This window comes from Lupinus angustifolius, chromosome LG06 (genome assembly GCF_001865875.1).
Source record: "Lupinus angustifolius cultivar Tanjil chromosome LG06, LupAngTanjil_v1.0, whole genome shotgun sequence".
Lineage (NCBI taxonomy): Eukaryota > Viridiplantae > Streptophyta > Magnoliopsida > Fabales > Fabaceae > Lupinus > Lupinus angustifolius.
In genome coordinates this window covers 1,532,467-1,551,961 of record NC_032014.1, presented here as the reverse complement: position 1 = coordinate 1,551,961, position 19,495 = coordinate 1,532,467, and the positions used below count along the sequence as shown (strand labels likewise).

The window sequence follows — 19,495 nt, the reverse complement described above, 5'->3', positions numbered from 1 at the left end:
GAATTTTCATGAACTTATTATAATTGAGTATTTCATTAACAGCAATAATATTACCTACTAAGTAATTTGGAACTCAACCATGACCTGAATGAATAAATACTTCTATAGTTACTTTTCTATTTCATTATAGTTATCAGTGTAAAAAAAAAATCTTCCACCTCAAAACTTATAGAGGATAGATGTTATGGATTTCATCTTGATGTTTCAAATTCAATATACCTGACATCTAACCTAATAGAATGTGTTAGGGGAGAGATAAAAAATCAAAATAAATGACTTTATAATTACGAGTTTAATATATATATAAAGTGTTAGTATAAAGATTTATATGTAATCAATATATCATTCATCTGTATATTATTTTTTAAGAGGGCAAATTATTAAATAATAGTATATAAAACTCAGTATATACATCTTTTTTCTCTAGATCATCTATTTAACTATTATGGATTCTCTTAAAATAATAGAAATTATGTGTGTTTACCTTAAAAAAAACTACTATGATTAAAAATAGGATTTAGTATGCATTACATTATCAATAAATCATCTATTGATTTATTGATTACTATTGAATCCCAAACAAAATAATAAATAAATTGTGGACGATGATATATTAATAATATAAAAAATACATAGATTTTAAACTCTTAAAAATAAATATGAGCAATAGGTGAGTGATGAGTAAATCCAGAAAAGGAAATTATATAAAAGAGATTTAGAAAAGGAAGAAGATCAAAATTAAAGAACAGTATGATTTGTAGAGAGTAATGAATCTACACAACTCCTTCACCTAACCCCACACTTCTTCTTTTTGAACACAATAACATTAACATGTTCTTCCTCCCTTTTTCATTCACCAACCACCAATAACTATTAATTCATCCCTCAATTCTAATCTAATAACCAAAAATGTCTGCTTCTTCTACTCTCTCCCATCTTTCTCTTTCTTTCTCCTCCTCCTCCTTCATTCACAAACCTAAATTCCTATACCCCATCACCAATAACTATTACCCAAACTCTGTTTCTTTATCCACCACCACGAGGATATGCGCTTCTTCTTCTTCTTCTTCTTCTCAACTTATGGACCCCTTTCTATCAAAAACGCAACCTCCCATTCCGACCACTGTCGACGTTGATTTGGGTGATCGGAGCTATCCCATTTACATTGGATCCGGCCTCCTCAATCAACCACACCTTCTCCAGAGGTACTACACAATCATTCCTTAATCATTTCTTCTTCTTTTATTCTCTTCCAAGTTTCATTCATCTCATGTCTTTTCTTAACTTCGTAACTTTCATTTTTTTTATTGTAATTAACGTAAAATACAAAAATGTTTATTTGCATTTCACCCTATGCACTCTTGGCTTGAGACAACATTTGGGACATGTGATCTCCATCCGATAATCAGGAAACAGTGTATGACTTTTATACACTGTCACTACATCATCTAACAGTGATATTTAGTTATGATTGACTTTTCAAAAAAGGTGATCCAAATGAATGATAGATGATTGAGTGCATGTATATAAATTTTTACACTGTAGTGTATACACTCTTTTAAATAACCAGGAGCCAAAGGCTATGTATTTTGTACTTTTGTAAAACTAGCTGCTAAACCTGCTGAAAATGGTAAAATGAAAGAGCGTATAAGTCGGTATTACAAGGCATAAATCACTTTTTTCGGCTTCTGAAATCTGTGCTTATAAATCTGAGGCTTTTTGGCTATGGACTTACCCGTTGATTGTTTTATGATCCCTCATTTGCCTTGCCAAACACACTCTATGACTTCCCCTAATCTCTTTTCACCTTATACAGTTATACCAATAAGCTTGACAAAGAAGCTTATGAAAACTACCTTACTTTAATCTTTTATTGAGTAAGTGTTTGATTAAGTTGTTTATTTACCCAATTATGTCTTTCAAAATTTATATGGGAACTCATTTTTCTTTCTAATGTGGCTAGGATTTAATATCATGTTTATATTATGAGGAAAACTGCGTTCTTACTAGTTAATGGTTGTATTATAGGCATGTCCATGGCAAGAGGGTCCTCGTGGTCACTAATAACACGGTTGCACCACTGTATCTAGACAAGGTTGTTGAAGCTTTAACGAAAGGTAACCAAAATGTTTCTGTCGAGAGTGTAATCTTGCCAGATGGTGAGCAATACAAGAACATGGTAAGTCTCTTACGTTAAGATGACTGTCATGTTTGTTGGCACCCTTGGTAATTGCATAAAAATTAGTTGCATTATCAACTTGTAGGATACTCTTATGAAAGTCTTTGACAAGGCCATCGAGTCACGATTGGATCGGCGCAGTACATTTGTTGCCCTTGGAGGTGGTGTGATTGGCGACATGTGTGGCTATGCTGCTGCTTCCTTCCTACGTGGTGTCAACTTTATTCAGATCCCTACTACTGTTATGGCACAGGTTTTTTGCTGCCTTTTTTTCATGACTTATCTCAATTAGATTTTTCTGCTGCTCCATATAGATTTAATGGTTCTGCTCAGCGCTACCTAATTTATCCTTTTTCTCTATTCATTAGATTGTGTGTTATGTTCCCAGGTTGATTCTTCAGTTGGTGGTAAAACTGGGATAAACCATCACCTTGGAAAGAACCTCATTGGTGCTTTTTACCAACCTCAGTGTGTGCTTATAGACACAGACACATTAAATACATTACCAGAAAGGGAACTGGCATCAGGATTTGCAGAGGTTATAAAGTATGGGCTCATTAGGGATGCAGAATTTTTTGAGTGGCAGGAGAAAAATATGCAGGCATTACTGGCAAGGTAAATAATTTATTTCTGTCCTGCACTGTAACAAGTTGCGTTTTGTTCTATTAGCATGATTCATTTTCACTATGAAGCTTGTAATGATAGGTGAAACATCTCATGGGTCATATAAGAAAATCGAATGGGAAATCTGCTAAAATATGTACTTCTGGCTTGAAAAAGTTTGTCAAGCTTGAGCTTTATGACTTGTTACTACTTCTTGTGGCCACATACTACTACCTTCTTGTTGGTCTAATCTTTTTTATCGTAGTGCTCTGTTATTGCTTTCATATTGCTTTTCTACTCTTCCAGTTTTTAAAAGCTAATGTCTTCCATTGCAGAGATCCTAATGCACTGGCATATGCGATAAAGCGATCATGTGAGAACAAGGCTGAGGTTGTGTCCTTGGATGAGAAGGAAAGTGGACTGAGGGCAACATTGAACTTGGGTCATACATTTGGTCATGTGAGTACTCGTCCTTTACCAGTTATTGTATTATATTAAGTTGCAAAACTGGAGACATGAATTGCTTGATAAAATTAATGTCTATGTGAGCAAGCATAAATTGTAATATAATGAAAAATGGATTTGGAGATGGAGACATAGATTGTGAAAGGAAAAATTAGTAGTTAAGATGTTGTAATTTTTGGGTTAATGAATTGTGGCCTCATCAGCTAGATGTTGCCCTGTTCATGCTATTTTGCTACAAGTTATTCCAATGACTTCGCAAAACACTCAGCTTTCATAATTTCTCAGACTATTTACAATCTGTGGCTTTTAAAATATAATGTTTAAAAATATAAGAATCCATTCGTTGAGTATTAGTGTCATCAAACTAATCTGAAAATTTTGTTTATTCATTTCCTTTATCCGCAAACTTCCCTGAATTAACTTGTTTCATTGGTACTTATTTTAGGCAATAGAAACTGGGGTTGGCTATGGCCAGTGGCTTCACGGAGAGGCTGTTGCAGCTGGCACGGTATATTTTAAATAAGATCATGAATTATACTACTTTTTGATATTTATTCTTGCCCCTTTACCTAGTGAGTAGAGTCTTTCTTTTAATACCTGATTTATTTTGTTGGAAACTCTCTGCTGTTGCACATAGGTAATGGCTGTTGACATGTCATACCGCCTAGGTTGGATCGATGATTCTATAGTGAAGCGAGTTGGAGACATTTTAAAAAAGGCTAAGTTACCAACTACCCCTCCTGAAACCGTGACCATGGACATGTTCAAATCTGTCATGGCGGTAAGAGGCTGCTCTGCACTGCTCTTCTTATGTTCATTTTGTTTTCATTATGACTAATGGTTCATTTATTTTGATATATTAGGTTGATAAGAAGGTGGCAGATGGGTTGTTAAGGCTTATCCTTCTGAAGGGTCCTCTAGGTAACTGTGTTTTCACAGGGGATTATGACAGAAAAGCTCTAGATGATACCCTTCGTGCATTCTGTAAATCTTGATCTCTGGGATTGATGTTTCTATTCCAGCCTTGTGCAATTCTTTTTACTCAGAGTGCTTGTATGTTGTGACAATAACCTCACTTGTATTTTTCTTTTTTCTTTATACTTTGTATCTCATCTTGGACCCCATCATATAGGTAAGAATCTATGAGGAAATTGTATTATTAGAATTTGAAGCATAGTCAATAATTATTGCCCAGGAAGATAAGTTCTTCTTGCTTTGGAAAATTAAATATTTCACCACTTAAAATAATAAACAATGCATATTCTGTTTGGGAATTTGGTAATGGGGAGTGATTATATTCTTTGTTGCTTGTTGTGCTGGTTACATTTCCTATTCAGATACCTGTCTTAATTCTGTTACTAGTTTGTTAATTGTTGATCATATTTGATACCATGCACTCAAAATGAATAAAATAAGCATGCTCATTCATGAATCATCACAAGTTGACAAACCACAATATATAGAGAGAGCATTCCTCCCATATGCCAGTAACTACTTCAACCTAACTTATAGATATGTTCAAAAATGATATCAACATCAAGTTATATCTACTTTACAAAATATTTATTTATTTTTAGTATAATATTTATATACCGATAATGTAAAGATAAAGATTTATACATAGTACATTATATCATTCGTTCATATTGCTTTTATCGAAGAATCAATGGTGATTGAAAATAAATAATGAAAGATACAATAACAATATAAAAATATATTGTTGGTGTATATATATTTTCCCCGTTATTTTTTTTATTTGCAACAAAGCATTACAATTATGTTTAATAGGTGACTGTTAAACATAATAATTTAATAAAAAATGCATGTTGCAATTTAAATGAGCTTACTCATGAATTACTCATTTAAGAAAAATATCAAATTTCCCCTTTCAAACATTAAAAAAATAAAGAAAATGAGTTTTGGTGTCCATGAATTAATAGCCAGGATCCGAATTTGGATGCGATTAAGACGTGAAGTTAAAAACTGAAAATGGCAAAAATAGAAGAAAAATAAAAAGATGATATTAAAATATAAAAAATTAAAACATTAACAATAACTAGAGACGAAGCCACAAACATTTTTGGTGTAGAAAGAAAGATTGATTTTGTTAACGAACGCTTCAACGGCAACATTTCCCGGCCAATAGGGTTTGTATTTCTCTCTCTTCCATAACAATTAGGTTTCCCTCTTTGCTTCTATTTTCCTTCGGCATTTCCCAATTAGGGTTAAAAAAATTCCCTTTCTGTTACTTCAATTCATGGAAGCTTATTCTATCGTGTGCAATTTGGTTATGCTTCATACAGATGTGTAATTGAAGCAACCCGAGTTGAAATTGAAGAGAGGATTGTGTAATTGTTATTGATTGGGTCCTCAGGTGGAAGATCTGAGGCTTTGTTTTTTGTTTGAGTTGAAAAGATGAGCGCTTCAAGGTTCATCAAATGTGTCACTGTTGGGGATGGAGCTGTGGGTAAAACTTGTTTGCTAATTTCTTATACCAGCAACACTTTTCCCACGGTCACTTTTTTCTCCCTTATCTCTTTTCTTTCAAATTTCTTTTTTTTTTTAAAATTAATTTTTTTTATATTTGTCATTCAATTCCCCAGATATGAATTTGAGTTGCATTTGCATGTGAAGAAGATTAGATGCTTGGTATTGCAACAAAATGTGTCTATTATAAAAGTTACATGAAATTATGTATGGATATATTCATAACTGGTATATTAGGATTTTCGACTAAATCACTTTTGGCAGAAATGTTTCTGAGAAGCTCCTAGGAGCTGAATTTCATTTTGTCTTTTTAGATAAGGATAAACTTTTTTTTTAGTAATCCAACAAACACCTACGAAGGTAGGGTTTTTTAAGAAATAAAGCCTAAACATATCAACCTGTAATGAGATTTGGTGGTCATTAGATTTCCGAATTGTATCCATATATTTACTCGAAATGAGAGACACTTGTCAATTTCTTTAACTACATTTTGCTTGTAAACAGGATTATGTGCCAACTGTTTTTGACAATTTCAGCGCAAACGTAGTTGTCAATGGAAGCATTGTTAATCTGGGTTTGTGGGACACTGCTGGTAATGTTGCATATTTAGTTTTTTATTTCTATGAAATCTTATGATGGCAAAAGTACTTTATAAATTTATCGTGTTATTTATGGAACAGGACAAGAGGACTATAACAGATTAAGACCTTTGAGTTACCGTGGTGCCGACGTTTTCATACTGGCTTTCTCGCTCATAAGCAAGGCCAGTTATGAAAATGTGTCCAAAAAGGTAATTATCCATCCCACTGTGCCATGTTTTTTTTACATGCACTTTTGCTTTTATTCCTTTGAAAATAATTCTAGGTTCCTTTATGACCCATAATGAACAACATAGTGATTGTGTCTTATAACAATTAACAAAATATTGATATTTTATGACATTCTGCTGATAAATTGCATGTGTTGGTTTAATTTCCAGTGGATTCCCGAGTTGAAGCATTATGCACCTGGTGTCCCCATAATTTTGGTTGGCACAAAACTTGGTAAGTTTGTTCCTGAGTAATGTAGTGCTGATTGGCGGGGCATTTTTATTTGTATTGTCAATCACGGCTTGTGTTACGACGAATTCATATAAACTTCAGTCCGTAGATTTAGAACTTTCAGCTGTCTGAGTGATGGACTTCAAAATGAAGTTCTTTTTGTTGGCCGGAATGGGTTGGGGGATTGCTGGTGAAATTTATTCTCTTTTTTTTTTTTTCTGAGTTTTTCATCACCATTTGTTTTCCAATGACTCTGATACAGCATTTGTGGTCAATGTTAGTTTTGTTCATTGGATGCATTTGTAGATAGGCTGGCCCTATCTCCAGATATGTATTAATATTTTCAAATAATCTCCCTGCGTGTTTTATTGCTTGCTTTGTTGTGTTGAGAGTACAAATGATTCTTTAGCTTCATGCCTCACCATATTTTTTGCATGTTTTTCTCGACTAAGTTTGTTGCTTATTATCATTTTGTAATTTGTAAATTATAATGTGACAGATCTTCGGGATGATAAGCAATTCTGCATTGACCATCCTGGTGCCGTGCCCATTACCGCAGCTCAGGTAAGTATAACTTCTGGTGCTTTTAAATCTCCTTTACTTATGTCAGACATTAAATGTGACATGTGCATTCCCTTACAGGGAGAAGAGCTTAGGAAGCTGATTAATGCACCCGCTTACATTGAATGCAGTTCAAAAACGCAAGAGGTACATAGCTAATTCTATTTCTTTTATCTCACAATTGCTATTTTATTATGTAGTTTGAAATTTATTTCGGGCATATATTTCAGAATGTGAAGGCAGTATTTGATGCAGCCATAAGAGTTGTGCTTCAACCACCAAAGCAGAAGAAAAAGAAGAATAAAGCACAAAAGGCGTGTTCAATATTGTGATTTACTAGGTGTAAACATTTGACTGCCCTCTATTCTACTTGTATTCCTATCCCCTTCATCCTTTTCATCATTTCTTTTACTATTGAAGAAGATGGAATCTGGGTGTTTATCCTGCAAACACTGTAGATTTCCTTGAAGCATAAGGTGGTTTAACACTTTGCTTTCTTGAAATTATTGTGAACTCTCATAGCCAAATTTTCATTCATGGTTCCCACATTTTTCTTATGACATCCGTTTTTGATTGATGTATTTATATAGACTGGAATATCCAGTTAGGATAACGACCCTGTTTGCTTGAAGATATATTTTTTTATGTTATTTGTATTTCGATATAAAGCCTGGCTGTAGTAGTTCAAACATTGCAATAAAAAAAGATTGGTTTGTAAATTGATATGGGTTGGTCTGTCCCATATAACAGTCTTTTTTAAGATCATCCCATTTTTCTGGGAGGGGTGGTTTGGAAAGAAAATTAGGTTGATGATAAAAAACCCACATATGTAACCTGCAATGTTACCCTGAAACATAGTTGCTTGATTTAGCCCAGTTCAATATTGATCAAACCAACGGGAGAATTCACTTAAGCTAGGATGTTATAAATAAAGAAAAATTATAAATTTTCCTACTAAATCTTCTACTCACAAGAAAGTGATGTGTCACAAAGTAATACTTTATTTATTAAGGATTGGTGTCACTTTTTTGTAGGGATGAGAATTAATATGAGGATTTAGTATGAGGATATAGCAATAGACCCTCATGCAACTGGGAATTGATTTGAAGTTTTTTCCGCCAGATAGTTTGTAACCGTGAAGGCAATAATGTCTTCATCATTAGTGCTTAACTGCTTTCTAGTTACTACACCAAGCATAAAATGTGAATAAAATGTATTCCATAAAAAATGTTGGAATAATAAACTACTTATCAAATTTTAACCTTACAAGCCCATTAACTCCTCTTTTTTTAAATAAAGCGTATTCACTTACTCTTCTCCCTTAACTCCAATTCTCCTATTTGAAAATATACATACAAATACTACTTTTTTAAGATACATGTTAAATAAACATATCCTCGACCAAATACATCCAAAATAACAGGTGCAATGAAGTAATTCAACAATAATACGAACTGCCAGAACTCCATTTAATCAAAGGGGAATGTAAATCGAATAACCAATTGTTTGCCGATTGACACTAGATATCCATAAATCCCTGTGCACAAGTTAAAATTAAAATCTAGAAACTACATACAAATCATTTGTATTAATATTGATGTAAAGTTGGGAGAAAATATCTAGCAAAGTTCAACAGTGGCTCAGTCTCATGAATTACAAAGTGAATCGAGTCCTAACTCATTAACTGGGTAGCACATATCATTAACACATCAAATTTCCGGTTCTTCATTTGAAATCCAAAATAATAAAATTGAAAACAGTCGCTGGACAGCCAAAGAACAAATTGCTCCATGTCTAACATGACAAACAGGATCAAGGGTATTGCTATCCAGCATGTTAAACCTTTATAGGTTCATACTTCTCACCTACCGTGCCGCCTTTTTGTTTCTGGAACTGTATATATCGCATAGTACTAGCTAAGAAAGCATCCGCAGCTGGATCTGAGGTTGTGGACTCACTTTGCATTTCATTCATTATTAACTCAATTAGGCTCTGTATAGAAGCAACTGTCACTTGCGGGTTCCCCTTCTCAAAGAAGTAAAGATACCTTGCAAACATAAACGCATCAACATTCCATTTACCATTTATACTGTTCGGAAGCAAAGAAAACCCATATTCATTTAATACTATGGATGGTAATCTTACTTGTTCATTATCTCAATGAAGAGCATAACTGATCCAGTACTACCTCGTGCTGCATTTGACATTTGCTGTGCAGCATTTGCAATTCTTAAAGCCCGCTTGAGGCATAAAAGGACTCTGGTTCACAGTTAAATATTAACATAACAAAAACTGTAAGAATCATAAAAAAAGATAAAGTCAGAAATAGATACACAGCCATATTTATTTTACCCAATAAAAAAAGGAATAAATGCCCATCTTCATTTCCAAAATTTGTGAGACACGCTCTACATCCCTTCTCAACACTTTATTTTCTATGGATTTGTATTTGAAACTAAATCTGCCTCCTCAAGTAATTCATCCTCCAAAACGCCTATAAATATACACATATATGGAGGTTGCTCTCATGAGAAAGCTCTCTTTTTCGTTGGTTCACGTGAGCTTTGTGTAAAAGTTGGACAAAAAATACCCTTTAAAGTTGTATTGGAACTTGGTACTTGGAACAGATTTAATAGGAAGGTGGTTATTTAGTAAATACATTTATCTAAAACTCAAAACTATCAACCCCATCCAAGCTCTTCCTTGAGACTAATTCAACACAAGAAAAAAGCCACGAACACACCCCATGAAAAGTGGCACCAGCGCAATAATGAAACATCACTAAAAATGGCCCCAATGCCGATAAGCAATAAAAGCAATAGAATTTGTGACCCAGGTAGTTGAATTGAATAGCACTAAGAAGCAGGGTGAAGTTGTGTTTTCAAGTATAGCCCCCAAAAATAAACTAAGATTTATGTCCAATCTTGAATTTCATTTAGTTAATAGAACAACCAACAAAAGAAAAATAAGAAATGGCATATATATATATATATATAAAGAAACTGGACTAAAAAAGGAAGACAAGATAACAGGGTCTTACGCTCATGGAAGAGAAGACCTAGACCTCTCCATGGAATCAACAGAGGGCAATTTGACAAACAGAGTTGACATGACTAGACAGTGAGAACTGGACAAAGCCACAAAGGGGAGCAGATCTGGGCTGTGAACAGTGGCTAGTGAAAATTGAGGGTATTGGGCACAGACGCATATAGTGGTCAATGGTGATGGGGGCAGACTGTTCAGGCAAAGAGGACAGAACTTGAATTCTTTTTGGTGTTGAATTGTTGGGAAGACGAAGAGATATGGAATTTAGTTTTACTAAAATAACTTTTCAGATTATTATGACATCCAAATAATTAAAATTTGCCTAAAAGTTAAAACTATCTGTTCAACTAATCATCGACTGTGAAAAGGCATTGACAATCATTCACGGATTACAATACAAAGAAACAAGCACTTCTCATATCAATAGAAGCATACCTCTCTCCATCTTTCATGTTATCATGATCATCAACCCAAAACAGATGTGAGCATGCATAGACAGCTCTGCATTGATCTGGCTTTTTTAAAAGCTTTGCTGAATACTGTCCAGTGAAACAGCACCAGATTAGGATTTAGTAGAGAAGTAAATATGAACACCAAGTAAATAATGGATTCAATAATCACCCCTGTGGCCTTGTGTGTTAAAGTATCCCTGTTCTCAACACCGAAGATGTGCATCCTTTGAAGAGTTCCTATTATTAAATGGAGGGACGTGATCTGTGCTCTGGAATCCTAGTGTAACAACAACAAAATATGATGAAGCAAGGATAAAAAAAATTGGCATCATACAAATTCCGCATCCCATCAAGAGGGGGGGACGAAAATGGGAGAAAGTTAGTTTGAGGTTTTATTAGAAGACTTACTGAAATTTCTTCTTCATACAGAATATAAGCTTGGGTAAAAAATTCATATGCAACAGGTTCCAAATCAGAGTCATTTGCAGCCTTATAGAAGAAAAGAAAAGAAAAACACCAATTGTTAGGAAATATCACTCTGATGGGCTAAGTAACAAATTTATCCCAGTACCTCAGCACATTGCAAGTACAACGGTAATGCTAATTCCGGTGCTGGGACACCTGCTAGAGTCTCGATAGTCTGAGATAATGAAGACAAAAGTATCATCAATCAAATTAATCAACTAGTTGAACATAATCTTCCAAGGACACTTAATTTAACACAGTCCATAAGTAGAAATGGGACAAGATGGTCAATTGTTAAGATTACCACTTGCAGTAATAAATACTGACACGCCAACAAATCTTCACATTCTCATTATTATTAAATACTAAACCATTGTTTGTACTTGATTAGGCGGATTGCACAAATAACCACCATATAAAACAAGCTAAGACATTTAGGAAAGAACTACTACCTGGTTTAAAAGCTGAAATATTTTCTTTGGTGTTGTTGATGCATCATCTCCAAAAGGATTTTCATCTTGACCACCTTGCATCTGTCTGGCCAACTGTAGATAATAAAGTACATAAGCTGCATTAGTTTATGTCTCTGGCTTTCATGCTCTATCTACACAAGCTTCTAGCATTAAACCAAAAGTGAGATTAGAATGTTACTGAACCTGTAATCTTAATCATCTAGTAAAGTTGATGAAATATTACAAGTTACAACCAAACTAATAAAATGTTAAGATGATTTGGTCTCCAACCTATGTTTTTGCTGCCAACCCCATCAACTCATCATGTAAGCAAAATACAAGGTAAAAAAAGTGACAAATAAAAACCGGCAACTAATTACAACGGAAATTCAAACCTTTAACGAAGAAAACCGGCAACTAATCACAACGGTAATTCAAACCTTTAACGAAGAAAAGACAAGAGGTGGAACAGTGAAAGGTAGGCGTTTTGGTCCTCCAGTCAATATGTGCTTCCTCACAGTATCTATGATCTGCAATTCAGTGCATGATAATTATGGCACAGATTAAAGTAAATGTTAAAGAGTGCAGCTTGCGATCACGGGCATCGTGTCAAACATCATTAAACTGAAGCTGCATTTAGGGAAAAAGAAGTTCAACCAGAAAAAACAAGTGCAAATTGATAATCATCATAGAGCAATAATGTTAGCAATTCACCTTAAAGAACTCTTCTGGATCGTCATTATAGAGCATCTGAATTAGACGGGCAACAGAATTCTGCTCTTCTTTGAAATCATCTTCATCCACCTAAGAGGAGATGAAAGAAGAAATTAAGAAAAGTACAAGGACATGAGGGATAAAAAGAAAAGGATGATCTTGTCTAACTTATATTAGAACGTACAAAAACATTTTATTATAAAAGATTTCACTAGTGCGAGAAGAAATAATTGGCAAATGTACAGATTAGTATTCAAAGATTCAAGCAAGCTAACCTCATCACTAAGAATCCCATCAGAATTCTTGATAAGCCCCTTTATCAGCTCAAACAATGCTTCAACCTACAAATAAACCAAGTCATGTTAATAAGAAACTCAACAAAAAGCAGACCAGACGATAAAATAAGACATACCTTGTCTGAAGTAGAAATGTTTGTTCCGTTTTTCATAATGCTTTGAATAATAACAGATGCCATGACCTTATTAGTTGGAACATCAAGGTATTCCAGTACACGGGGATAGTTTGAAAGCTTCAAGGCAGTCATAACATCATTATATTTCTCCAGTGGAGCACTTAATAGAGCAACAATCTGCTTTGTTGCCTTGTTGTCCTCAATTTTCCCTTTGCCAGAGAGTCTTTTGACGCATGCTCCCTAATAAGAAATATATACAGTCATGGCATGGGCTTGAGAAAATCCCGGATTATGTTTTCTTCCTTAATATGAAAAGAACCAGCATTCTTGTAATAAATTCAATCATATGTACATATACATGCATTAATAATATTTCCGACAGATACAATTTAGTCAAATACAATTGATACAAGAATCAGTAGTAATACTTCCTTGGACCCTTATATTTCTACAATTTTTTTCCTACTCAACTTCTACACCTTATTTCACTCTCTCTTTATTTAAAATATAACCACCTACCACATTTGTAAGTTTCTCTTCTCTTCCTATCTCTCTCTTCCTTACAAGCTCATTACACTTCCAAAATTGGTGTAGGAAGAACATTATTCTACTTCCTTTGCTTTCAAAGAATAAATCAAACAGTTAACATGAATTTGCACAAGGATTTTGAATGGAAACATACCAGAACTTGATCAGCATAATCAAGTCGATCAGGGTGGACATGAAGAGTGAATGTAAGAAGAGATGAATATAAAGTTACAACTCCAAAAGTGGGCATGTCAGGCTGTGCCTCTATCACCTGCATAGCAATTTGAGGACCTCATAACTTACAATCATTTAGTATAAATGTAAAATACAAAACATAAAAATGTGAGGCATGTAAAAAAGACATTTTTTCTGTTCTAGAATGCCCAAATCAGAAGTATGAAAGAAAAGACAAACTAGATGTTCAAATGCAAAACGAGAATCACAAAAATCATGGTTTAGAATCCAATGAAGCAAACTACTTACGAAACACATATCTGAAGATACACATATTTTAAAAAGAAAGAGGAAGCATCAAGATTAACAAGAGTATTTCACTTACCATATAATGGAAAATAACCCACACGTGCATAGAGAGATGGCACATAGGGCATTGATCTCAATACAGTGAACATGTGATATTATTGTATTATTTTCTTCAAAGATTATTTTGCCTTTCAGTGACACCACAATAAAAACTTCATAATTCATCCTAAGAAATTCTTCCAGAGGGATATAAACAAGCTTAGTTTCTAGGAAGAGTCGATCAATTAGTCCTAGTCAGTCTTTGGTTAAATGTGTCTGTTGCAAAATTAGGTAAACCATGACAACCTTCTTGACTGCATTATAGAACTACATATTTTGCACTACATGACTAAATACCACGGATTTACTGAATGGTGGGAAAAAAATCCAAAATTTACCTTGCCAATGGCATTGCTTAATTTGGAAAATGCTTCCACTTGCAAAAATTCTGGCAGCACCTCTGCACTTGAAGCAGCATAATTTGAAAGCCTTTGCATTAACTGAGACAGCACTGTCTTGATGTCAACAGATGGCTGAAAACAGTGACAAAACAGACAAGAAACTAAGTGGCAATACCTACTGGATTTGCAGCATAAAATTGTCATGGATATTTTGGATGCAATGTTTAATGGCACAGAGTACGTGATAGCTACCGTCAACATGTACTTCAACTTGTCAATTAAACCAGAGGGATTGTATGCTTAACAACTAAAACCATGGCAGTCCACATGAAATAGATCCCATGATGGGCAAAGGTTACTTTATTTACCAACGTAATAAGGGTCAACTAGCCCTAGTTCATCTAATCATGTTATTGGTGCTTCTGTGTGATAGACCTGCAATATTATAAATCTAGAAGGGTTTTGTTAAATAGCTGAGGATGAGATGAGGATAACGAGTTAAAAGGGAAAAGCATTTATAGGGAAACTAAGTCCACTACTTCTCAATATATTAAATACATCATTTCCAATACAAAATCATGGTTCCTTATCCTTAGGGCTGAGTTAACAGAATTCATCTAAAAAATAAAACATAATGTAAAATGCATTGATGCCTGTAACATAATCTGAAAATAAATGCAGCAAAATATGGTTAAGTTGGCTTCAATCTGCTGCATATGAATACAGACAAAATTTAGAATTATTTATTCTAAGCGTTAAATTAAAATCAGACACCTTAAGAAAATTTTGGAGATGCCAAATGCAGCCCTTACTCAAATTCAACTTTGCAGGTATTAAATACATGTGCAGTACTTTGGAAACTGAGGATGTGCTAATTATTGTATAGTTGTTTCCTGCAGTAATTCTAGTTTTAGAGATTGTTTGGTAATTGTCTTGTACACAGTACATGCTTAGCAAACTGTATATATATATATATATATATATATCTGTGTGTGTGTGTGTCAATGCATTGTTCATAAGTAATGCCAAGAGAGGTGAAGTTCACTAACCTGAAGTTGAGGGTAAGCACCCAACAAAACATCAAGAGTTTGCAAGTGATACTCATCCGGGAAGACTTGAATTATGCAATCCATCAAGTAGAACTGAGCCAGCTCATCTTTGCAATTCACAACCTGTCAAAGATCATTGAGGAAAATGAATGATTTTCAACAGTTAGAAAGTGAAATATATCTTGGCAATTGGAAATAGAAATAACAAAACAACATATTAGACCTGCTCCAGCACTCTGGGAAGAACAACATCTTTGTACATATCAAGGTCAACACCCTCTATCTGACTGAGAACATGGAGATTTTTCCCAACCTAATAACATATTAAGAACAAAAGGACAAGAGAAGCCTTCTATGAGCATTTGATCATGTACACAATCCCATTGCAGCAAAGTAAACCAGTTACAGGCTTCAGATATTACAAGATCACGTAGCTCATTCCTTTCTTTCTCCCGCTTCTCCTTCTCCCGGGCAGGCCCCTGCAGACGAGAAAGCCCGACAGCAAGCCTCAACTCAGGTTCAGCTAAGAGTATGAAAGATTGACATGTATTACTACACCTGCATGACCAGAAATCATGCCCTCATGACATGCAACTATTGTGACACCATGCATGTCCAAACATGAGAACTGCAACAATGTGCAGACAATTTAACTAACCTGATGTTGCATCCGCACCCACAGTTTGTTCATTTCCGTGAAATTTTGAAGTACAAACTCTACAGCATCAGCTACAGTATCTGAATCCCTACATATATCAGGGTAGACTACACATATCAGATTCGGACTCAAACTGGTGCAGCTTAAAATCAATATAATACATTGTTGTTGTCCCATTACCACGACAAAAGAAAAATACAGAAATCACAGGGCAAGAAAGAGGTACAGAAGAAAATGAAAGACAAACAATAAAAGTAAAGTGATAAAAAAGAAGAAAGGAAACAGAAAGGAGGATCCAATATTCGAATAATCCAATAGTTTACATCATGCATCCGTATTGCAAAGGTGCAGTGAGATGTTAGCCAGAAACTGCATTCCAATTGTTTAGAACTACTGAATGTGTTCATTGCTACGTCAAATGTGGCTCAATTAAAAGGCCTCAAATAGAAATGTCCTGCCTGTGAAAGGAATGGATGGTGAAAAACCTTGATTGCTTACCCTTCATACTCAGAACCAATATCAGGCAGTTTATCCCTGCTAACTTGAGAAAGGTAACTTCTGAGAAAGAGTCCACGAACAGGGTTCTGAATGCCACGACACATTTCCACAAGATCCTTAAGAACATCCTTAGCAGGAGCTTCCTTGGATTTGATGTATACAGATCCTACTGTGCATAGGAGATACCTGATGATGATCATAAAATTAACATCTAATAAGTAACTTAGTAAGTAGGTTAAACACAAAAGAATGAACACATAGTTACTGCCACTTCAAACTCCTCGTCAGAAATTAGTGTGAGGGCTTAAATCTGCCAAAACTATGTCAATGCAACAGTTACATGTGATTAAAGCTAAATGGTTTTCATCATGTACTACGGTGTCATATCAATATCAATGATGCACAATTAGTAGGAATCAGCATTAAGTACTTCCATGATTGCACATAGCTCCACATAGTGCTAAATAGTACTAGTGGTAATGTTGTCATGTCAAGTTTACCACAATTGCAGTCATTTACTGAAAAAATGCAGACGGCGTACATGCAATTGCGATTGTGGAGACTATAAAACCCTAGTTACTGGGAGTGCGACCATAATTTCAGCTGTGGATCACAATCTAATTACACATAACAACTCCAGTACGACTTGACATAACTCCTTCTCACCATTTATCCTTCATACAATTTCCTATGATCAATATTCAACAAAAATAGATTCCGGAAAAAAGTGTGACTTACAATCTGGGCAAAATGTTGCCAGCGTGCTGAACAAGTTCATAAAGATCAATAATGGAGCAACCACGACGAGTCTCTTCCTCAAAAAACATCTCCAGTTTCCTTAATTGATCAAAGGCGCGCATATCTAAACCATAAAAAATTACAAAACAATTAAATCACAAATCGCAAGAGTTGAGTTGAAACGAACGAAACATAGAGGATCGAGCGAGATCTAAGAAAGCGACAAACAGAGATCATAATATTTATGAGGAGAAAGCTTTGAAGTTCTGAGTTCGGAGAGCATCTGAGCCGAATATTTCAACGCATCTCTGAGATTATTAGAATCCTGAAGAGACGAAATTAAAATAAATAAAGAGAATCAGAAATCGGAATCGAAGAGATTAGGGTTTAAAGGAGTTACCAAAGCACGGTGCATGTAGAAGGAATTTTGTTGAAGGCCAGCAATACCGGCGGCGAGAAATTTCTCTTCGTCTTCGGTTCCGTCTAACATGATTTATGAATCTGATTGTGATGAAGGATTTTGGCTGAGATTACAGTCTTATCAATATTGGATCTCTGTAACTGATGCTCCAACAAACCAACCTGTTTGGCGTGCTACACAGTTTCTCTCTGCCTCGTGTTGGTATTTACGTCACGGAGAATAGTTATTTTTTTTTATTTTTAATTTGGTTCTGTAAAATATTTAGCCACCATTGGGTAATTATTGTTACTCATTGTACAAAACTATAATTAACATATATTGTTTTTACTTCAATAGGACAAGTTAACATATGTTTTACATACATCGAGGGAAATAATATAAATATAGATATTATTAAAAAAAGTAATGATTTTTTATTTATATAAAACAACATAGATTGCACTTGTAAAATAATATGAGGAGTATTATTTATATCCGGAAGCTAAGGTGGTACTTTAGGATTTGTATCATAACTTTATGTCAATTATTCTTCATAAGAGAATAAAATGCTTGAAATTGATGACCCATTTAACCAATATTGTAGTAGGATTATGTTATTTGATTTAAATTTTTGCTAGGCTACATAAGATAGAGTTATCTTGTTGGTTTATCTTATTCATTTATTTGTATTACTTTTGTTTGTCAATTAATAATTATTAACAAATTAATGATATATAATTTGATGACAGTATAAAAAATTCTTATATATATACATATTAAATCCAAAAATCATTAGCTTCAATAATATTGTAACTATGGAAACAGAAACCAAATTGCATTAAATTCAAGTAGAGTATGGAGTAGTCCAGAGTAAGGTTCGTGAAGCCCTTTCTGAACCAGTTTTTTTTTTGTTAATATTTTATCATCACATCATCTTATTACTTTTGAGTCTTAAAATCTAAAAAAAACCATTGTTAATATTCTCTTATAAAGAGTGTATTAATATTGTTTATTTTAATCTGTTATAAAAGTTCTCGATTCAAAGTATTTTTATTGTTAATGTCCTGTTAGTGAAAAATAAGCAGAAAGTAAAAATGCATCTGCGTAGTAAAGGATCGATAGGGTTATGAAGTTGATCACTCTTGCACTACTATGTATCAGCAATTCTCGCTATATTAACGATAATTCACGGTCGTGTGACATGTTTTCATATTTCACTATTAATATAAAATATATTTATATTTACAATATATAAATTTATTATATATTTTTTGAATAGATAAATATTAACATTTTATTTTATACTATTGAGAAATTAAATAAATTATCTCCCAATCACTTTTTAATTTGACCACCATAGCCATAAAACCAATTTCATAGCAGGTAGAGAGACTGATATAAGGGCTACTTTGGGTCTAAACCCTTTGGGACAACGTAGAAGTTAACTATACACCTAATTAGATGAACGAGTAAGGATACTCTTATTAATGGAAAGATAAGTGTTAGATAATAACACACAAAATGTTACATGTAATAATACTTTTATGGATTTAATACGTATACACTGACAGTGTAAGTAATTTTTACACTGTCAATAAATCTCTACAATTCATTTGTTAGTTAGTATTGACTTTCAAATAAAAGTATTACAAATCAATGGTGGATGATGTGCTGACAGTGTAAAAAACTTTACACTGTCAGTGCATAGATTTTAAACTCTACTTTTATTCATTTGTTTGTCATGAAATCACATTTTTGTCATTGAAAATATGAGTAAAACCAATCAATTGATTCTACCTTAATGGAGAGGATCCTTGTGTAATGAA

At 34.0% G+C, this 19,495-nt stretch overlaps 3 protein-coding genes across 4 annotated transcripts; 2 read left to right on the top strand and 1 right to left on the bottom strand.

Annotated features, from left to right (window-relative positions):
- Window positions 786-4,470, top strand: LOC109348735 (3-dehydroquinate synthase, chloroplastic-like). Its single transcript, XM_019589278.1, has 8 exons — window positions 786-1,205; window positions 2,029-2,179; window positions 2,265-2,432; window positions 2,568-2,794; window positions 3,118-3,241; window positions 3,693-3,755; window positions 3,885-4,028; window positions 4,111-4,470. The coding sequence occupies exons 1-8, from the start codon at window positions 910-912 to the stop codon at window positions 4,240-4,242; spliced, it is 1,305 nt and encodes a 434-aa protein (XP_019444823.1). The 5' UTR covers window positions 786-909; the 3' UTR covers window positions 4,243-4,470.
- On the top strand, window positions 5,289-8,003 carry LOC109348737 (rac-like GTP-binding protein RHO1). 2 transcript variants are annotated; one of them, XM_019589282.1, is made up of 8 exons: window positions 5,289-5,394; window positions 5,551-5,761; window positions 6,239-6,326; window positions 6,415-6,524; window positions 6,714-6,777; window positions 7,274-7,338; window positions 7,417-7,482; window positions 7,566-8,003. In XM_019589282.1, the coding sequence occupies exons 2-8, from the start codon at window positions 5,663-5,665 to the stop codon at window positions 7,665-7,667; spliced, it is 594 nt and encodes a 197-aa protein (XP_019444827.1). In that variant the 5' UTR covers window positions 5,289-5,394; window positions 5,551-5,662; the 3' UTR covers window positions 7,668-8,003. The 2 variants fall into 2 exon arrangements, with proteins under 2 accessions (XP_019444827.1, XP_019444828.1); XM_019589283.1 differs by having other exon boundaries at window positions 5,318-5,426.
- Window positions 8,862-17,889, bottom strand: LOC109348734 (vacuolar protein sorting-associated protein 35A-like). The gene is made up of 21 exons (XM_019589277.1): window positions 17,670-17,889; window positions 17,498-17,594; window positions 17,270-17,393; window positions 16,532-16,717; window positions 16,034-16,121; window positions 15,798-15,854; window positions 15,599-15,688; window positions 15,376-15,498; window positions 14,324-14,458; window positions 13,558-13,674; window positions 12,876-13,115; window positions 12,739-12,804; window positions 12,464-12,553; window positions 12,190-12,279; window positions 11,750-11,842; window positions 11,404-11,472; window positions 11,241-11,321; window positions 11,002-11,109; window positions 10,816-10,919; window positions 9,481-9,594; window positions 8,862-9,382 (listed from the first exon to the last, which is right to left on the bottom strand). The coding sequence occupies exons 1-21, from the start codon at window positions 17,757-17,759 to the stop codon at window positions 9,172-9,174; spliced, it is 2,373 nt and encodes a 790-aa protein (XP_019444822.1). The 5' UTR covers window positions 17,760-17,889; the 3' UTR covers window positions 8,862-9,171.

Bases quoted from the DNA above. Each gene is read 5' to 3' on its own strand.
- LOC109348735 (XM_019589278.1), top strand. From the start codon at position 910: ATGTCTGCTTCTTCTACTCTCTCCCATCTTTCTCTTTCTTTCTCCTCC. The intron at 3,242-3,692 runs GTGAGTACTCGT...TACTTATTTTAG, and splicing joins TGGGTCATACATTTGGTCAT to GCAATAGAAACTGGGGTTGG. The intron at 4,029-4,110 runs GTAAGAGGCTGC...TTGATATATTAG, and splicing joins TGTTCAAATCTGTCATGGCG to GTTGATAAGAAGGTGGCAGA.
- LOC109348737 (XM_019589282.1), top strand. From the start codon at position 5,663: ATGAGCGCTTCAAGGTTCATCAAATGTGTCACTGTTGGGGATGGAGCT. The intron at 5,762-6,238 runs GTCACTTTTTTC...GCTTGTAAACAG, and splicing joins CCAGCAACACTTTTCCCACG to GATTATGTGCCAACTGTTTT. The intron at 6,778-7,273 runs GTAAGTTTGTTC...ATAATGTGACAG, and splicing joins TTTGGTTGGCACAAAACTTG to ATCTTCGGGATGATAAGCAA.
- LOC109348734 (XM_019589277.1), bottom strand. From the start codon at position 17,759: ATGTTAGACGGAACCGAAGACGAAGAGAAATTTCTCGCCGCCGGTATT. The intron at 15,855-16,033 runs GTTAGTTAAATT...TCTCGTCTGCAG, and splicing joins GGGTGCGGATGCAACATCAG to GGGCCTGCCCGGGAGAAGGA. The intron at 12,280-12,463 runs GTGAATTGCTAA...ACTGAATTGCAG, and splicing joins ATCCAGAAGAGTTCTTTAAG to ATCATAGATACTGTGAGGAA.